General features: G+C 38.9%; 1 protein-coding gene and 2 long non-coding RNA genes across 5 annotated transcripts; all 3 read left to right on the forward strand.

Moving 5' to 3' along the window:
* The first annotated feature begins 84 nt into the window (after nucleotides 1–84).
* On the forward strand, nucleotides 85–946 carry LOC117760785. The gene is made up of 2 exons (XR_004613727.1): nucleotides 85–571; nucleotides 808–946. It is a non-coding gene; the product is annotated as an uncharacterized LOC117760785 (long non-coding RNA).
* A 630-nt stretch (nucleotides 947–1,576) lies between these two features.
* Nucleotides 1,577–1,829, forward strand: LOC117760786. Its single transcript, XR_004613728.1, has 2 exons — nucleotides 1,577–1,727; nucleotides 1,787–1,829. It is a non-coding gene; the product is annotated as an uncharacterized LOC117760786 (long non-coding RNA).
* Nucleotides 1,830–8,985: 7,156 nt separating this feature from the next.
* Nucleotides 8,986–19,341, forward strand: rad54l (RAD54 like). 3 transcript variants are annotated; one of them, XM_034584059.1, is made up of 18 exons: nucleotides 8,986–9,341; nucleotides 9,425–9,512; nucleotides 10,595–10,702; nucleotides 10,815–10,875; nucleotides 10,977–11,112; nucleotides 11,702–11,771; nucleotides 12,090–12,378; nucleotides 12,938–13,062; nucleotides 13,449–13,599; nucleotides 13,850–13,976; nucleotides 14,716–14,790; nucleotides 15,158–15,288; nucleotides 15,451–15,561; nucleotides 17,152–17,275; nucleotides 17,369–17,447; nucleotides 17,525–17,704; nucleotides 17,817–17,980; nucleotides 19,020–19,341. In XM_034584059.1, exons 3-18 carry the CDS (start codon nucleotides 10,619–10,621, stop codon nucleotides 19,219–19,221), a joined length of 2,109 nt encoding a protein of 702 aa, XP_034439950.1. In that variant the 5' UTR covers nucleotides 8,986–9,341; nucleotides 9,425–9,512; nucleotides 10,595–10,618; the 3' UTR covers nucleotides 19,222–19,341. The 3 variants fall into 3 exon arrangements, with proteins under 3 accessions (XP_034439950.1, XP_034439949.1, XP_034439951.1); XM_034584058.1 differs by having other exon boundaries at nucleotides 9,425–9,508; nucleotides 10,592–10,702; XM_034584060.1 differs by lacking the exon at nucleotides 8,986–9,341 and having other exon boundaries at nucleotides 9,437–9,508; nucleotides 10,648–10,702.
* Nucleotides 19,342–20,007: the final 666 nt, after the last annotated feature.

Here is a 20,007-nt window from a genome sequence, read left to right on the forward strand (position 1 = left end):
ATCATCAATCAATCACATTTTATTTGTATAGCCCCGCTTAACAAGGTGGATCATCCTCTGTCCTGAGCCCTAAACAGAAAAAGCAAAGGGGCTTGCTGGTCCTTGAATATTCTGGCCTCCATTGAGACCCTCTGACAATCGACACACCAAGCTCCACCCTCATCTACATGAGTCTTAATGTCATTTTCCAAGATAATTTATTGGAAACTTGGCAGTGCTTTTATATGCCTTGGTCCATTATCTCAGACAAAACCTGATTAGGTGTGAAGCTACCACATTTATGTATCCCGATAAAAATGTGAACCACTGGTGTAACCCTGAAAACCCAGGGTATAACCCTGAAGGTATGTCACTAACCACATCCATGTTTCCTAGTACATGCCACTCGAGAACTTGTTTTAGCTCAGCTTGTTTACAACTCTGTCAACAGACTATAGTAGGATACCATCATAAATATAGTCATGAGCCAAACGTCGGCCTGACTGACAGACTTTTCACCACTTGGGCTATTTTCAGATAAGCTGTGACATGATACCACTCAGTCGACCTGTAGTTTAAACAACACAAGTCTGTAAATTCAGATTAACTTTCCTTTGCTCGTGTATTACTGTTGTAGAGCAGACAACGTGTATTGAAGTCACATGTCATCACCCAAACAAGAAGCATGTAGACTGTGACTTTGTCACAAATAACTTCTGCAAAATTGAATAAGAAAACTGCTTTCAGTTACCACAAAAAGACTGTACTAAACAATTCAGTCACTCATTCCAATGCATCTTCATTTTCAATGCAACTGCATTGTACCAGTACAGCAAATGTGAAGAAGAGATTATGGTTATGAGAACTAAACTATGCTTAAGGCTAATGAAAGCTAATAATATAACAAACTACCTATAATTTAAATGTAAAAATAAAAATGTTGAATGAAACAGCCTTTTGTACATGATACAACAATATTGCGTTTTGTATGTAACAACCTAGCATATGGTTATTTTTCAAGTGCAAAGAACAGGACATTATCCTTTACTGGCTTCCCAACCAACACTATCAATCGTTTTTTTGCCAGCTCTTTGCAGTGGCCAGAGATTTACATGTTTGTTTGTCTTTGTACACACAGTTAAAATTCTTATCTTAAATGTGTGTATGATACATGTATCCATTATCTAACGGCTTATCATTTTAGGGTTGAGGGGCTTACATTTACATTATCTGCAGTTATAACATATTATTATTATTATTACTATTATCAGTTTCATAGTGTTAAATGCTGGCTCTGGATCTAAATGTTATGCTGCAGTATCATGGGTATGAGATGTTTATGTTACGTGAGTGGACCACATATACTTTGCAGTTTCCAGCCCTTGCACATCTGACCAGTTATAAAGACAGTATTCATTCTACATTTTTGTGTCGAGCTGCATTGAAAACTAGTCTAAAAATATTTATAATAAGCATTTGCCTGTTTTTACTTTGTGTGTTGGCACTGTGTATCTCTGAAAAGCATGTTTCCACATATAGCACCAGGATAACAAAGCACCTCCACAGATGTGTATTACTACAGTTGGTTCTGCCTCACTATAGGCTCACTGAAAGACTTAATTTTCCGTTGTTTTTTGTTATTGAAGATTATCTGAAGAATGCTTACAGCCAAGCCCACACATGAAGCTGCACATTTCCTTTCAATTACATCTCATGTTTTTATGACAGGAGAAAATAGAGATTCTAGTGTCTATAAAGTAAACAGAAACCATTAAAGCAATTTCTAACAAAATTATCACAAATAAAGGTCCGAACAAAATCCCACAGGACCAGCTCATTGTATCAGGAGACAGACCATTCTTTGAAATTAATAAAAGAGTACATGTCTGAATTCTACTCATAGTTTTGGTAAGAAAACTTGTTTGTTGCAACAAACAGCTTCAAACATATACAGTACATAGCCAGCAAGATGCATCATATAAGTAAAGCAGACAGCTTTGGGCTCACTGGATTGTGTATCCTTTCAGCTTAACAGAGCTTGGCTACCTGTTTGGATTGGACCAGGGGTGTTTCTCATTTTTTTTCAGTTGCTTCCATATAAGAATGTTCGGGAGAGAACTGTCATGTGAAACAGCATGTGTTTCTGATAACGATGGCACAGCTGGATCAGTCTTCAGTCTCCAGGTGTTTACAGCACGGTACGACCCAATGTGTGTATTTGCAAAGATTACGTGATGTGTTGTCCAATAATAGTTTTGCTGCTGTTTCACCTCAGATAAATGTTTTGATAAGAATCTGTTTTTATGCCTCCGCACCAGCAATAGCCATTGGCCGGAGGAATTAGGTGAAAAATTCCGTGAAACTTATGAATGCAATATCTCCGAAACGACTCAAGGGAATTCTTTCACATTTGGCGCAAACATTCACTTGAGCTCGGATTCCATCTTGGTAGCCCAAGGTCAAAGGTCACAAGGACCTCATGCTACTGTGTTTCAGTTGTCAAAGGTAAAGGTAACAGTGACCTTTATGTAAAAAAAATATATGTAGAAATATGTACACAGAAACTGTACTGGTTGGCGGAGGCATGCAACCCCAGTGCGGTAATTCTAGTTTCTATTAAAATTGTGAGCACATCATTCAAACCACAGTCTATAAAGTTACTGCAAGAAGATTTACGGAGTCAAAAGCAAATCAAACAAAGAATAACATAAAATACAATACACATTTATATGTAATATATGCATTTCCTCTATATGTATCCATTGTTTAGCAGCCTGTGTCACCTGAGAAAGTGCCTGTTTTTTGTCCCTGAGCTGTGGGTGGAAAGGGGCTGTGTCTCCATTTAAAAACAATGTTTATGGGCATGTGAAAAGGAAAATTGTACTGTTTGTTCTTTTTTTTTCCATACAGACTTAAATTGAATGTCTTCGTCTAAGCTCTGTGAATGAAATCCTATGGCCCAGTGGAGTGTCCCACCTTACTTGGTAGTTTCTGTTTTAACTGTGACATGGGAGCTAAGAGGATCAGAGCAATCAAAAGAATTGAGTTGCACTCACTATTGCACCAAATCATTTTAAAAGAGCAACAGCCAATGGGAATAGTCCAACAGACCAATGGTGTGGCTCAGTCACTCACTTACAATCACAAACATTGTGAAGGTGGTCCTGGAACTGTCCAATCCAAAAAGAGAGGTATCTTCTACACCACCTGATGGAAACTAAAGGCAGTGCTGTGTAGTAGCCAGTAAGAGCGGCTCAGCACTGCTTTCTGCTGGACAACATAGAGATGCAGTACACTTCCTCACTTTATTTTCTGTGCTGTGATTTGATTTTTATTTGGCATGGAAAAAATTCACAAAACACAATGAAATATGTTACTAGCGAGGGTAAAACTTTGTCCTGTTAACATGTGTTTTGAATTTTAAATGTGACATAGTGATACATAGTAATTTCTTTGTTTTTCATAACTTTTACCTGACAGATATTTTTTTCATTTTGAATGAAAAGGTTTTTACAACTGAAAGACAACAGATTCTTCCTCTCCCTGACCATTAAATGATCCAGGTTAATCATTTGACTATCCACAGGCATGTTTCTCAAAATGTAGGACTCCCTAGTATACTTCACATATTAGTGATATGTGAGATTCTTTGATTATGAAAAAGTATTATCTGTTTTGAAATATTGGTTGTCTGTGCTTTCACCGTGTGTAATTAAGTGGTTTCTGAGGCCTTTTGTCACTGTTAAAGTCAAAATGTAACTTCTCTGTTAGATGCTATGCATCATGTTGCCTTACTGTACATAAGAGTATTTATTGTTTTAAATTATTTTATTTATTATGTATTTGCATTAAATTTGGTCGCAGGATGTTTAATCTCAATGAAGTAGCCAGGTATTACTTGTATTACATATATACCCACAGTTCTGTGAAGGACAGAGTTCAGACTTTAGTTAAATCTTCCCTGTCACCTACAAATTATGTTTCTATACAACTTTGTGTCTTGTCAGAAACAGAATCCGTCATTATTGTCAGAGTTAACATTTTCTTTTCAATGAATTTATCAGAAGCAGAAGAGTCTGGTTGAGGGGGTTGAGGTGATATCAGATGGAAGCAGTGCATGACTGTCACTGTCAGTGGGCCCTGACACTCTGCATAATGTTCATCAACAATGGTGGCTTTGGTTGATTATCAGTGAACATTCATGTTGTGTCTAGAGTCACTGTGAACTTTTACTCATGAAACTAGACTACTGAGCTTTCACTGACCTTAACTAAGAGCTTTTTCTTAACAACAGTTTTGTCACTACAAGTGGAGGTTGTTCTACAACAACTAACACTGTGAACATTTTACTGATATGTTCAGTATCAGTGCATTAGTCAATTTATTAATTTATTAGTCAAGTATATAAATAAAAATAAAATGTCCCCATTGTGTATATAGGAAACATAATCATGTTGTGGTTACATGTTATATCAAATGTATTGCTACTGTTTCTGTATAGACACATAGCTTTAGGGAGACAGGGGTGTTCAATTCACACAAGTTACAATCATTCAGGCCCAAAACTTGCTTATAACACTTAATGAGCAAGACTCCAGACAAAGTGTAACTGAGATGGGGTTCACCTTCATGCCCTAACCACAACTGGGTCTTTGTGTATAACACGTCTTTCACACACATACATATTCTGCCAGTGGACACTACCAAGGGCTGCTGTAGTGCTCTTACACTAGGATCGGCACTGTACTGTATATCACAACCCAGTAGCACAGTATTCACCTATTAACCTCATATAAGAAGTGTTCATAGTCTTCATATTCATCATGGTACTGTATTATCTTGAATATATTCAGTGTATTCTAAAATGCCTTCTGGCCACTGTTTTGTACATTGTTAGTAATAAAACATTTAAAACTTTTATCTGACTTTGGTTTATTGTGCATTGATCCATTTTGAGAGACCCCACCCCACATCAGTCACATCATGAAATTAGTCACCTAATTTGTCTGTTCCCTCTTGATATATTCTTCTTCTGGTGAAGTTACTGCTGCTGTAAACATGAATCCAGTTTATTTCACTGTACTCTTCACAGAGTTCTTGTGAATCTTGTGTCCTCTACAGTATAACCAGTCTGACAGAGCTTAAATATGGCACAACTGTCCCTGGTCTCTCTCTCTCTCCTCTCTCTCCCCCTCTCTTCCACCTGCCCCTCTTTTTCTCTCATATCTCCCCTCTTTTTCACCCACCTCTCCTCTCTCCATCATTGTTCTCCTCTCATCCCAACCTGTTGAGGTAGATAATCACTCATGATGAATCTAGTTCTAAAGGTTTCTTCCTGTTTACGGGTCGTTTTTTCTCTCCACAGTTAATGCTCCTCATTGTGGGAACTGATGGGTTCCTCGATAATTTTTTAAGGTCTCGACTTTTCTGTGTAAATTATCTTGAGATAATGTATCTTGTGATTTGGTGCCATACAAATAAAACTGAATTTAATTGAATTGGTGTGTCAATAGGACGTTTTAGACTTTCAAATAAAAAATTATTCCAGTGAAATATTTGACAGACTTTCCAGATAAGTAGTTAACATGTGTATAGCCCAGTTCGTGATTAAACAGTTTTAACCAACAGGTGTTAATCAATCAATTAAATAAAACAAATTTTATTTGGACAGTCCATATTCACAAATCACAATTGCCTCACAGGGTTCAACAAGGTGCGACATCCTCTGTCCTTAACCCTCAAAAAGAATAAGGAAAAACCACCTAAAGGCCCTTTTAGCTGGGAATGACAGAGATCAGCCTCTAGCCTCATTTGAAGAATCCCTCTCCCAGAATTGACAGAAATGCAATAGATGCCCTGTGTAATAGGCATGTCAATAAAATATCCATATTCACAACATTCATGAGAAAAGACACAGTCGAAGATACATTGAGAGGTGTATCGATCTTTAAAGTTTTATACTAATTAAAAACTCTGACATAGAGGGAGGGAGCAGCAATGAAATAAAATGATAGCGATGTTGCTAGTAATGGTAGTATATATATATATGCAATGATAAAACACAAGGACTCCGGGAAAGTAGACAAACCATAACATGAATTGATGAGATGTTAATGTGATGAAGAGGGAGAGGAGGAAATGGAAGCTCCATGTGTCATATTTCCCTGACAATCTAGACCTATAGCAACTTAACTAAGAGCAGATCCAAGAGAGATCTGAGCCAGCTCTAACTATACGCTTTATCAAAAAGGATTTAAGCCTACTCTATAAAGAGAATGAGGATTCTCTGGCTCCCAATCTGAAACTGGGAGATGATTCCACAGAAGAAGAGCTTGATGACTTAAGGCTCTGGCTCCTACTCTACTAATTTATTGACACCAATGTAATATTCAGGTTGAACCAAAGTCGTTAACTGAACTAGAGGCAGTTGTACATACTGAAAGTGTGAGGTTGCTAAAGAAGGTCAGGTTCATGTTAGCTGGTTGTGCTCTATTACATGTTACAGCAGACACCTGTTTCCAGAGGAATAAAGAGCTACAGCTAACCTCTCAAAAGAAACCAACAGTGAAAAGGCAATAGGTTATGTTTGAATATACAAATAAGGTATTATCTGATTAAGATTCATTCATTTGCATACGTTTCCAAAACAGAAATCAGAAGATTCTATTAAACCAGGTTCAAAGTGTGTGCTTTATGTGTTGACATATTAGAGGCAAATGTTTTTACAGACAGGATTTTGGATATCGGTTTTTAACACTCCACTTTCATGAATAAAATTCTCTATATATAAATTGTGAATGACATATGAGCAAACCTCTCTGTAAGAACCTTTAGAATAAAAATGTTGGTTAATGATACTGAAGTGGAGATTTCTGGTCAAACGATAAGAAAAATAAACGTGCATTTTTCTTTTAAAAACTTGAATTGTAATTGAAATCTAAAAACATAGAACATACAAAGGGAAGGAAAATGAAATAAATGTTCTTTCCACTTGGTTTGAAGGAAAAGCATGTTCTTGAAAAGTCAGCACAAAATCTAAAAATTTACCATTCAATGGAAATACAGTGTTTTGTATCCCTAAAAAACTAAAAACTCTAAAGATATTTCCATGTTCCTATGTTTTGTAAATTAAAGGATGTGTGTGTGTGTGTGTGTGTGTGTGTGTGTGTGTGTGTGTGTGTGTGTGTGTGTGTGTGTGTGTTTGTAATCATCTATCTGGCCCATTAACTCCACCATGACTTTCACATAGTTCATCTAATTAATCCAACAATTACCATCTATCAATCACAACCAATGAGCTGAGAAGACCAGCGGCACTGACTGACTGGCCAAGTTCAACCCTCACACTGTATCCTGTGGATTTGTGATTGAATATCCCAGCAGATTCCAATTGTGGTAGTAATAGTATTTAAAACAGAGGGTATCCAGTCATCTGTCTATAATGCATAACACTGTAATCATCCGACTGTCAATGTTGCACGCACCGTTCCCACAGAGGTTTCACATGGACTATTAACACAACCACCAGCATCACCACATCAAAAGATGACACAAACACTACCAGCAGCTTTTAGCGCAGATGACTTTGTTGAAATGACCTGAGGAAAATAGAAAACCTGGGGAGAATAGGGACAAAATAAATGTTTAAACGTGATATAATCAGAAATATGAAATCATGTTACTTGTACAAGATAAAAATAATTTACTAACCTGACCATTAGAATTGAAAAAAAGAAAATTGTTCACAGATGAATTTTTTTCAACCAAAAAAAGAGAAAAACCAAATCTTTGGGCATCCGAACATTTGGTTGGGGCCAAAGTACTACGTGTAGAACCACATTGTGAAAACAACAACAAAACAAACTTGATGCACTCAACTTTACTAAAGCAGACATTAAGGAGTATTGGGAGGAAAATATACTATTAAGTATCTCAGGTTTCTAACAGGTTTTCACTGGCAGCAGAATGGTGCTTGTTAGCGTTATATAACGTAACATATTTCTCATGCACCAACACATACATGTATGCAATCTTTTAATATTGTAGCTGGTTTTAACCTTTTATATACCATTTGTATAATCATATCCATAACACTATTTTGTTGATATAAATGTACATAATTGTGAAAAAAAACTGCAGTGAGAGATGAGGAGAAAGCAGAGATGGTGTTTAAGATGAAGATTCATAATTCAGTCAATATCAGTGAAGAGGGGATCATTGAAAGGATTGGGTACCGGCACATAGCGCTGGTATGAGATCAGATGGCAACTAATGTTGCAAGGGAGGTTAGAAAAATTAACAACAGCTAATTTCAGCAGGACAGAAATTAAGATGATACTGATGCAGAGACAGGAGGAAAGCAATGAGAAGAAATGAGAAAAAGATGCAGCAGAGACGAAACTATGTGATATCAAGACTTTGATTTGGTGACACTGGACAAAAGCAGGGAGGAGTGGGATTGCATGTTCTCCCTGTGTCTGCCTCGGTTTCATGGGCTACATCCACACTATTAGGTTTTGTTTAGGGTGCTCCAACCTCGGCCACAGTGTAGAGACATGCAGTGAACCCACGTCTCACCCAAGGTCAGCTGTGTAGTTTCCACCTGTGACATTCAAAGGATAAGCAGTTAAGAGGAAGCATGTCCTCTTCTGTCTTCAGATAAACTACAGCAGCAGTCGGCAACTGGGTGAGACCAAAATCCAACAAAATTGCCGCCAGATAATTTTGATCATTTAATTATTTTTATTTTGCCATTTTGGACAGAGACATTCACAGGTGATGATATCTGTCATCACTTCCTCGTCCTCATCATTCAAATTTATGTAAACCTCAGTTAAAAAGCTAATTCTGTTTCATTTTATGACTTAAGACTTTTTACTGAGTCTGCACCATAGACTGTGTGTAAGAAGCTCAGCACACACACAATCAGACAGTGGCAGTATATTATCGAGCTGTTTGAGGAGGACTCAGTGAATAACTCTCAGGTGAGTCCTGAGCATCCACACAGCGAACAGTCCATTCCAAACACGCAGGTTTAGAAAGGGCACTGCAGTATGGCGTAGAGATTGCAATGTCAGCTGTCTCCCAGCCGGCGGCGCACTACAGCAGGCACACAACAGTTAGTATGACCTTTTGGGCTTGCCGTACTGTTGTGTAACATTTAGCGCGAACTTTGATAGAAACGGAGTGGCTGTAAACCGGAGGGGCACCGCCGTGTGTCTGTAATGAAGACTACTATGAGCTCTTCACTGGACTGACAGCAGCTGAGGTGAAGGTCACTGTCTGCTGAGTGCTCCACCTCTCGCAGATAAACATGGGAGTGACGCGTTTCCTGGGCAACAGGCGCTGAACGTTAGAAAATGGTGAGTGAGACAAAGTGTCCGTGTTTGTTCCCTGACGCTGCAGACTCCTAACTACACTGTGTAACTAATGCTTTCCTTATCAGAGGAGGAGTCTGGCTCCCAGTCAGGTCGCTAAGCGGAGGCAGGGGGGTGACTCCTGTGAGGACGAGGAGTGGACATGTAGAACCGTGAGTTAGTGGGACTCGAACACATCACTGAACTACACCGTGTGAACCACCTGTGTGGAGGTGGGGGTGACCCGGGTCTGGTCTGCGGAGCCACTTAGGCACAGCCAGTAGATCTCATGTAATCTGGGTTCACAGCCGCCCTGATAACCTGTGTTATGACAATGGTTATCAACTGGATCAGTAAAATGTTGGTTTCCTTTCCTACACCTTAACATGGAGCTAGAATAGGTGTATGTATGTAGTCAAGTCTCATATCTGTCTATAGTATATTTAAAAAAGCAGGTGCTGAACCAAGGTGCTTTACTATAATGATAATAATCTTTATTTATAGAGCACTTTTCAAAACATATGTTACAAAGTGCTTTACAAAGGCAGCAAAAAAACAAAACAGACCGGTCGTAAAAAATCAGGTTGAGAAGAAACAGGTAAAATACATTAGTGTATACAAGGGCCATGTAAAATGCTCAATAATTTAAAAGACAGTAAAGACTCAGGTAAAATCAGGAAAGGCTCTCCGATAAAAGTATGTTTTCAGAAGGGACTTAAAAGAGTTCATTGAGTCAGCTGACCTGATCAGTAGTTGAGTTACCATGGTGACTTGACCCAGTAACAAGTAAACCACTGTCAAAAGGAGAGTTAAACCTGAAGCATCTTTGATCAACACAAATTCGACTTCGTAGCCACCACAGCCAGACACTGGTGGTAATAAAAATAGTGATAGTGATGGTGCTGATGATAATAATAATAATGATGAGTTGGATGTCTTCTTACTTGCTGGAATATTCACAGACCTTGTACAACATGTCTGCAGACACTACAACAACAGCCTATTTTCATTTTGTAAACACTTAATTGCTGAATCACTGGGAAGCATTAGTTTTCTATAGTTTAGTGAAAGCAGCTTACGTAATGCTCTCTCATGTTTGTAATGTGTCATTTATGGAGATAAGTGAGTCACAGTTTTTCTTCATAAGGCCTCTTGTTTGGAAATCGGGAAGAAATTGTATGATTTAGTTAGTAGAGAAATGGTTAGGATGAGAATGTGAGTGTTGAAATTGAAATGTGTGTTGTGCCTCTTCACAGGACAAAAAAAGAAAAAGAGATAATGAGATGAGAGAGAACCATATTTCTCCTTTCAGAAAGCCTCTGACTCAGCTCAACAACTGGCCTGCATGTGTGGATGGTGAAAAACATGTAAGCACTGTCTGGTAGTGTAATCTTTGCACACATGTTGTAAACAAATGCAGTAATGGTTACTGCTTGATGCCATGACTTGGGTAACTTGACTTGGGTAACTTATCCACAGGAGGCATTTATTCGAAGTATCCTCTCCAAGCCATTTAAAATTCCGATTCAAAATTACACAGGTAACATTTCTCTCATCAATACAGCTTCTCTTACATCTACTTATGTCTAGTGCATTACATGACATTACAAAGGATTCATTTCACTGCTTCATTTCCCAAAGGGGCGCTGGGAATCAGGGCACTTGGTCTGAAGCGTGCAGGAGTGAGGAAAGCACTTCACGATCCCTTTGCAGAGGATGCTTTGGTTCTTTATGAGCCCCCGAATCTGAGTGCTCATGACCTGATCAAAGCTGACAAGTAGGTACCTCCCTCCATCAAATAATCTCTTAGTTGATTTCCATAAGATGTGTCTTCAATAATTACATCAACTTATGTTTGCCATCTGTCTGCGACACAGTTGGTACTGTATTTACTACAGTTAAGTTTCGTCCACTAACCTGAATTGGCGGTTCAATCCCCCCCAAATTTCACATGCCTCAAGCAAGATACTGAATCCCAAATTGCCCCTGACAGCTGTGCCCACAGTGTATGAACGATGTATGACAGAGTAAGTGATGCACATAGATGCACTGTATAAATGTGTGTGTGTGTGAATGGGTAAATGGCAAAACTGTATAGTAAAGCACCTTGAGTGGTCATCAACACTAGAAAAGTGCGAAATAAATACAGACAATGAGTTGGCAATCTGCCGCCCATCATCACCTCACAGTGATCTGTTGCATATCTATCTGACAGTTGTCACATACCATATTGTTTAGGCAGACACATAAATGATTGACTACACACATCTAGAATATGGACTTCAAGAACATATGTTTCATTGATTAATCAACAGTGGACAAATGTAAATGTATGTAATAAAAAGATCCCTCTTTTTCCTGCTCAGAGAAAAACTGCCAGTCCATGTTGTCGTGGATCCAGTTTTAGGAAAAGTGCTCAGACCCCATCAGAGAGAGGTAAACGATTTTTTTCCTGTACTAAACAAATGTGAAAAAATCACAACAACACTGTTAAACCATAGAGATGTAGAATCTTTTGATATTGATTTGGCCTTTTGTTGGTGGATTGAGAAGTCAGTTCACTCTTAGACATTACAAACAGTAGGGTGACAGAACAAAGTCAAGTATAGTTCCACTTACAAGCTTCTTCTCTCACCTTTAATTACATCTTACAGTCTTCATCCATAAGATGTGAGGAGAACCAGGGATAAACAGCTGGTGTAACGATAAGATTTTGTCTTTGAAGTTGAAAATGATGTCTTTTGTTTCCCACAGGGGGTAAAGTTCCTGTGGGAGTGTGTGACAGGCAGACGCATCTCAGAATCATATGGCTGCATCATGGCTGATGAGATGGGCTTGGGGAAGACTTTGCAGTGCATCGCCCTAATGTGGACCTTGCTACGCCAAAGCCCTGATGCTAAGCCAGAGATAGACAAGGTCATTGTGGTTTCACCTTCTAGTCTAGTTCGCAACTGGTACAATGAAGTAGGAAAGTGGCTGGGAGGACGCATCACACCAGTGGCCATTGATGGAGGTTCAAAGGATGCAATCGATAAGCAGCTAGGTAGTTAATCTCTTCCTTCCCTCTCATTATGAATACCCACAGCAAAGAGATATGTTGGTAAGTCCCCTCTTGGGCCATATCGTAAACATAATCAATCCTTTGAGACAGGTTAACACTAATTGTCAGTGGGCACATTGAAAATACATGTCAGGTGGCCACACATCCATTACCAGTTACCTTCACCTGTGCTCTTGGATTGTAGGTTTTAGTCTTTCAGAATGCTGTGTGCCTTTAAGGCTGCAGTAATCAATATGTATTCCTTGATGTGTTCCAGGCAAACCAATTTGCACTCATCATCATCATCTCAGGGCTTTTTCCAAATATTCAGATTTCAGGTTAAAATACTTATTTTATATAAGAGGCCTGTGACTGGACTCACTGATACTAAATCCACACAATGATTATTCACAAGCACAGAGACAAAATGATAGCATTCCACATCCATGGACGTTTCCTACAACAACATACCAACTTATGTTATGAGAAAGGTTTTCTTAAGGAGTTGTTATGGAGTAATGAGAATGTGTCTCTTCATTGGTTTGTTTTCTGTGATTTCTAGTGAACTTCATGTCTCAGCATGGTTTGAGAGTTCCCACCCCAATCCTGATCATATCCTATGAGACCTTTCGACTGCACACTGAGGTTTTACACAAGGGCAAAGTGGGACTTGTCATTTGTGACGAGGTATTTCGTCTGATCCGTTACTCTTTAGAACTGTCAGGAACAGCTGTTACAGTGGTGTAACATTTGTGTGTGACTGTTTATTTTGTGTTGATGGCAGCAAATAGCTATACCTTGGCAATTCTGTTGGGGCCACAAGGCTTTCTTTAGTCACACTGACTTTGGACAAACTCTGATGTCAGTAAGCTAAAGTAGATATTAGAATGTCATACATAATTCACTTTCACCTGACACGTTTCAAACCAGATGTGTGATCACTTAACTGAAACTATTGGGTTTATGTTACCAACCCAGGTCTCGTTATCAGTGTGCATTTTCCTATTAATTAAACAAACAAACAAACAAACAAATAAACAAATAAATTATAAAAAATAATTGTATGTGTGTAGGGCCATCGACTAAAGAACTCTGACAACCAGACATACCAGGCCCTGAATGCCATGAGTGCACAGAGGAGAGTACTCATATCAGGCACGCCCATCCAGAATGATCTGCTGGAGTACTTCAGCCTGGTCCACTTTGTTAATGCTGGGATCCTTGGTAAGCAGAGACACACACACACACACACACACACACACACACACACACACACACACACACACACACACACACACACACACACACACACACACACACACACACACACACACACACACACACACACACACACACACACACACACACACACACACACACACACACACACACACACACACACACACACATTTGAGTTATTTCTGCAGTTTGTGCTTTGTTTGTTTACTTGTTTGTTTCTTCATCTTGATGACAGGCACAGCTCAGGAGTTTAAAAAGCGCTTTGAGCTTCCCATCCTGAAGGGTAGAGATGCAGATGCCAGTGACAGAGACAGACACGCTGGAGAGGAGAAACTCAAGGAGCTCATCAGCATCGTCAACAGGTCAGCACACACATGTAACAACACAGGGTGTATTATTTCGATTTTATTTTCATGTTTCAGTTAACTTTCCTTTTAATAAAAATTTCATATGCGATTTTTAAATTATCTTTCTCCTGTGTCTTGGAAATTTCATCCTCACATAACCTTTGTCTTTCACCTAGTCTCAAGTACTTTTTTGGTACAAATTGTTCATTCCAGTAAGCTCATATCTACGCCAAAGGTCGCTCCTCATTATAAGTCTGTAATAATGAGTTTGTTTAGAATCGACACTGACAGTGAGCTGTGCAGAGCTCTGGGATAATTTCGTTATTTGCTCTTTTTTCAGATTTCCTCCACCTACCCCCCCACAAAAAAACTTTAATAACCTTTCAAAATGTTATTTTTTTAATACATGTTTTTCCTATTTACTAGCGGATTATAATAAAGGCTCACCAATGTGTGTTTTTTTAAATCAGATGAATTATACTTTTTATTTCTGTCTGCTTGTTTCATCCATAAACCACCAATTATTCTATAAATTAACTGTCATGATATATACATATCTACTTTGTGTAAAATTCAATGTACTGTAAAAGAAGATTTTATCCACATTGTTCATTTCTACCTTAGACTGCTATTAGGTCATCAGGTGTTTTATCACTTCTGCTCATTTATTTTTCAATGCATTTAACATAGTAAATGCCAACACATGATTGTATTTAACTGTCCTTATAATATTGAGCATGTTGTGCCTCCACAGGTGTCTGATCAGGAGAACGTCTGATATCTTGTCGAAGTATCTCCCTGTGAAAATTGAGCAGGTTGTGTGTTGCAGGTGGGTGGATTCACCAGGTTTCTTCATAAAGGTTTAGATGTAAAAAGAGAGATGGAATATGTTTGTCTAGGTTTAAGTATTACTAAAGTTTTATATATATATATATATATATATATATATATATATATATATATATATACTGTACATACCTTACACATACAACTGTGGTTCAGTACCAATACTAAAGTCGTGTTTTTCATAACCTGAAGTAGAAACATTTCTCTACATTTAACAAAATGAAGCCGAGAAATATGGCTTAATTTTGTTAAATGGTAATACTGCAGTTTATAATGCAGTTTCATGACAAAACATTGACAATATGTGAAAAAAGAGTTTTCATTCAAACAAGTTATGTGTTTCTCTTCAGGCTGACTCCTCTACAGACTGAGCTCTATAAGCGTTTCCTGAGACAGGCCAAACCTGTTGAGACGTTACAGGAGGGCAAGATAAGTGTCTCCTCCCTGTCTTCCATCACATCACTCAAGAAACTGTGTAATCGTAAGTGCTTAAACCAAATAGAACGCACTATTTTCTGTGTAGCATCAGTGAATGTATCCGTGATAGACGGAAACTTGTTACTTTTTAAAGATAGGCTTCTCAAGTACAGCCAAGTAGTACCCATTTTATTTAGAACCATCTGCTGCTTGGTCTGTGTTCTAGACCCAGCACTCATCTATGAGAAGTGTGTGGAGGGCGAGGAGGGCTTTGACGGGGCGCTGGATCTATTTCCACCGGGATACTGCACTAAAGCTGTGGAGCCTCAGCTTTCTGGTAAGAACATGTCCAATACAGCTGTGATAGTGTTCAAAAAGAAAGTAATCCAGAAATACAGCATGATTGACTCATGTGTAAGAGAAGTAGATTAACTGAAAGGTAATCTAAAGTTCTTTACCTGGACAACATGTGAAGCTAGTGGTAATTTCTGGATTAACATTTTAGTTTGTAATTATGCTTAAAGACCCAGTGAAACAGACGTTAGAGCTATTTGATTCTGCTTATTTACGGTTGCTCAGTAAATACATGAAGCTATTGAGGGAATTGTTGTGTGTATTGATTGGCTGTTACAGTAGCCAATAATGCTGAATGTGCAGGATGCCCCTGCTTCAGATTTGACAGTAGAAGACATTCTTCTTGAATGTTGAGCGTTCAATGCTGTATGAAGAGAACGCGGTTGTTCTGTCAGACTTTCAGATTGTCTTGTCTTATTATCTAATTGAATCATACTTCCAGGTGTTAATCAGGCCCTCCTTTGTTCAACGGGTTTTTTCATGTTCTCTTTTAGTTCATTGTCGGTGGACTCTCATCTTGCTACCTCACATGAACACAGAGTATCATACAGACATCATCTGAATAACCCCCAAAAGATCACATTGGGACCATTTGTCTTAACCCAACATCTACCCAAAATCTACAAAGTTAATTTCCCACACCAGCAGTTCAATATTAAAAGTTACTGTTGCTCTCCCATGCCTGTGGATTTAACCGATTGATCAAACTGAATGAAACCTGTGGGCCAGTCGCTAATGGCAGAATTCTAGTCACAGGGCAGGAGTTAACAATTCCAGAAAGCTTTATTATTGGCTGCAAAATGAGTAAACACCCCTGTGTGCAGGATAAGTCATTAAACAGTAAAAGTAAAAAGAAGTGAAAAGTCAGAGATTTAGTTCCTAAACCTCACTGTATTTTATGGGGCCTTTGAAAATAATGTGGATGAAACATGGCTCTATTTAAAATGTTCATATCAACAGCTCTTAACATGAGTTCCTGAAGATGACAGGTGTGACAAACCTGTAGAGAATTATTTCCCCTCATGTCTGTGGAGCTTCTTGTTGTCTTTTGCCTCTTGCCTCACTGAAGCCTCACTGTTTTGGTTCTGTCTCATCAGTCTTGTTTCCAGCAGCAGCTGTTCTCAGTGAAAAGGTTCTGACAAACACTTTAGTTCAGCCCCGTCTAGGAGCATTTGATGGAGACCAAACCAGACCTAAACTGAGAGTGAATACTGCATACTGTTCTCTAGTCCCTAAGTGGACAAAAGCACCCATTTTTGCAGGTTTAATAATTGTGGTGTAGCTTGGTGATTGTGAGTCCAGATGTAGGGCCGGTTGTCCACTAATCAGATGGTCAGCAGTTGGCTTAGATTTCCTCCAGTCCGCAGTGTCCTTGGGCAAGACACTGAATCCCCCAAATGCCCCTTACGGCTTCGCCTTCTGTAACGAATGAGATGTGTGATTGACAAAGTGTTAGGTTTAGAAAGTGCTGTATGTGTGTAAATGGGTGAATGTATATTGCGATGTAAAGCGCCTTGAGTGGAAGAGTGCCATCAAAATGCAGAATTTATTGAAGTTGTCTTCCTGTTTCCAGGGAAAATGCTGGTTCTTGATTACATCCTGGCAATGACGAGGACAACAACTAGTGACAAAGTGGTGCTCGTCTCCAACTACACACAAACACTGGACCTCTTTGAGAAACTATGTAGATCTAGAAGGTAATTTTTGGGAAACCATCATTTAATTGTTGTAGTGTTTTTGGGGGGGAGTCACTTAAAGCGAGTAACAACCATTCTCCTGGTGTTTTACAGATATCTCTATGTTCGATTGGATGGGACGATGTCCATCAAGAAGAGGGCCAAGATTGTGGAAAGATTCAACAATCCATCAGTAAGCTGAAAACTCAGTTTGAAAGGATTCTGTGACATCTGAAATGTTAACGAGTTTCTGATCCATCTGTTCCTCAGAGCCCAGAGTTCATCTTCATGCTGAGCAGTAAGGCAGGTGGATGTGGCCTGAATCTGATTGGTGCTAATCGCTTGGTGATGTTTGATCCTGACTGGAACCCGGCCAATGACGAGCAGGCAATGGCCCGGGTGTGGAGAGACGGCCAGAAGAAGACCTGCTACATCTACAGACTGCTCTCTGTGGGTTCAGTCTTCTTACCTACTGATAGAGTTCTTCAAAGTTGAGATCGTGGTATTAGATGTTTCAGGGCTGCAGGGTTTCCCAGCCTAACTGGTCTGTCTTTGTGTACAGACGGGGACAATCGAGGAGAAGATCCTGCAGAGGCAGGCCCATAAGAAAGCCCTGAGCAGCTGTGTGGTGGATGAGGAGCAGGACGTGGAGCGCCACTTCTCTCTGGGTGAACTCCGAGAACTCTTCACGCTCAACGAGGAGACCAGCAGCGACACACATGACAAGTAAAAATAAACCATAATTATTCATGCAAGTTGTGTATGCTAGCTTACTCTGCTGATTCTACAGAGGAGTGAATTAGCTTTATAAAGATGAAACTATTTCAAATAACTAGTCGGACATATTAAAATTGATCTGGACACCCTCAAATTTTTCACAATAACAGTAAAAAGCAATATTTTATTTGTAATTATCCCCAGTTGTGAGTCAAAAATCAAGGCATTCAAGGCTTATGTCACATTAGCAGACCAAACTCCAGCAAGGCTCTAAGGATCTGATACAATACAGAATCAAGAACACTTTCGGTTTTAAAATACATTTACCCAACTGCTTAATACCAGTGAGGGTGATGATGATGATAAAGGCTGGGCCTTGTAGTTTCTTTTAATATAAGTGTCAACAGAAAATACAAGCGACGAAGGCTTTGAAACTGGAAAATGCAATAAAGCATTTTTGTTTGATTTATATTGCTCTACTAATGCATGATTCTATATGACAGACCTCAATCATTGTGGAATTCAGTGCACTTTTTCGTGCCCACGGTCAGGACTTTAAAGATATCTTGAAACCAAATATGAAATTGCGATACAAACGTCCACAATCGAATTGAAGGTTGATAGAAACTTGATTGGGAAAAAAATCTCTGGAAAAGCATTGCAGCATTACGACCAAACACACCTTTTAATCACAGGAACTTTTTTCATGGAACTTTCCTCCAGACCATTGTTCACCTGCGTTTTCCACTGAGTCTAAAACAACAGCACAACAAGCTGTTTTGCTTCAGTCCAACAGGTGGTGCTAATGCAGAAGACTAGACAACAAACTAAGCAACAGTAAACATGTTAACATAATGCTGTTGAATGGATAATAGAGGAGGACACGTAACATAGCAGATTTCCTTACACCTGAAATGCTAGGAAACATATTTAAGGAAACTGATTTGACAATGATAAGTCATTTCAGAGACAAGGGCTGAAATAAACTGCTGCTACTTGAGCAATGTATTCAAGCAGCCTTTCCTCCTGCCTCTTGTGTTGTTATTAGGTTTCGTTGTAACCGCTGTGTGAATGGCAGCGAGGTTCGGCCTCCTGCAGAGGACTCTGACTGTACCAGTAACCTTTCCCAGTGGAACCACTGCTTCAACAAAAAGGGCCTGAGGGACCAGGTGCTAAAAGCCTCCTGGGATGCTGCAGTGTCCTTTGTCTTCCATCAGCGCTCTCATGAGGACCAGAAAGGTGTTGTGTAGCAGGAGGAACACAACAGACGTCATATATCTCTACTGCCTGTATATATGGAAACTGTATTTATTTGTTGTTGAGTTTTTTTTCTGTTGTTTTTTTAACATTAAAACATTTGTTAAAACAGTATAGATATTGTGTGCTCCCCCCCCCCCCCCCCCCCGTTAAACCTCATGATACATCCAAAATGATAATATTGTATACATTAGAGATGAGAGAAACATTCTTGTGTTTGAACTGTTTGAATCCTTTTCTTGTTGAGGGTAACAGGGTTACTGAAAGCAATATAATATAATTAAAAGTCCTGCTGAAGTAGGACAATCATAGCTAAAAAACTCACCCTCATCAGCATTGGAATGATTACAAATTACATTTAATTGACTTAACTTTAATGTTGTATTGAGGACATAGTAATGTTCTATTTTAACATATTTTTTTCTGTTATAGTTTCATGACTGATCATATCTTAGGGACACAAAAGGCACTGATGTAGAAATATAACCATAGTTTTCACTCTAAAAAACTAAAAACGACATCTAACGACAGCATTTATATTTTATTATTATTATAATTTTATAATAATATTTATCTCATGTGAAATGCTCTCTGAGCCCAAGCAGCTTAGAAAGATTCAATTCAATTTTATAAAGCTTCAAGTCACAGCAAACATTATCTCAAGGCACTTTACATAGTAAGGTTGAACCTTAGAAACCTAACAATTCTCACTATGAGCAAACACTTGGCAACAGTGGAGAGAAAAAACTCCACATGACGTTTACTGTAGCTGGATCTAT

This window comes from Hippoglossus hippoglossus, chromosome 4, assembly GCF_009819705.1.
Source record: "Hippoglossus hippoglossus isolate fHipHip1 chromosome 4, fHipHip1.pri, whole genome shotgun sequence".
Classification (NCBI taxonomy): domain Eukaryota; kingdom Metazoa; phylum Chordata; class Actinopteri; order Pleuronectiformes; family Pleuronectidae; genus Hippoglossus; species Hippoglossus hippoglossus.

Bases quoted from the DNA above. Each gene is read 5' to 3' on its own strand.
- rad54l (XM_034584058.1), top strand. The intron at 14,791-15,157 runs GTGGGTGGATTC...GTTTCTCTTCAG, and splicing joins GAGCAGGTTGTGTGTTGCAG to GCTGACTCCTCTACAGACTG. The intron at 17,981-19,019 runs GTAAAAATAAAC...TGTTGTTATTAG, and splicing joins AGCAGCGACACACATGACAA to GTTTCGTTGTAACCGCTGTG.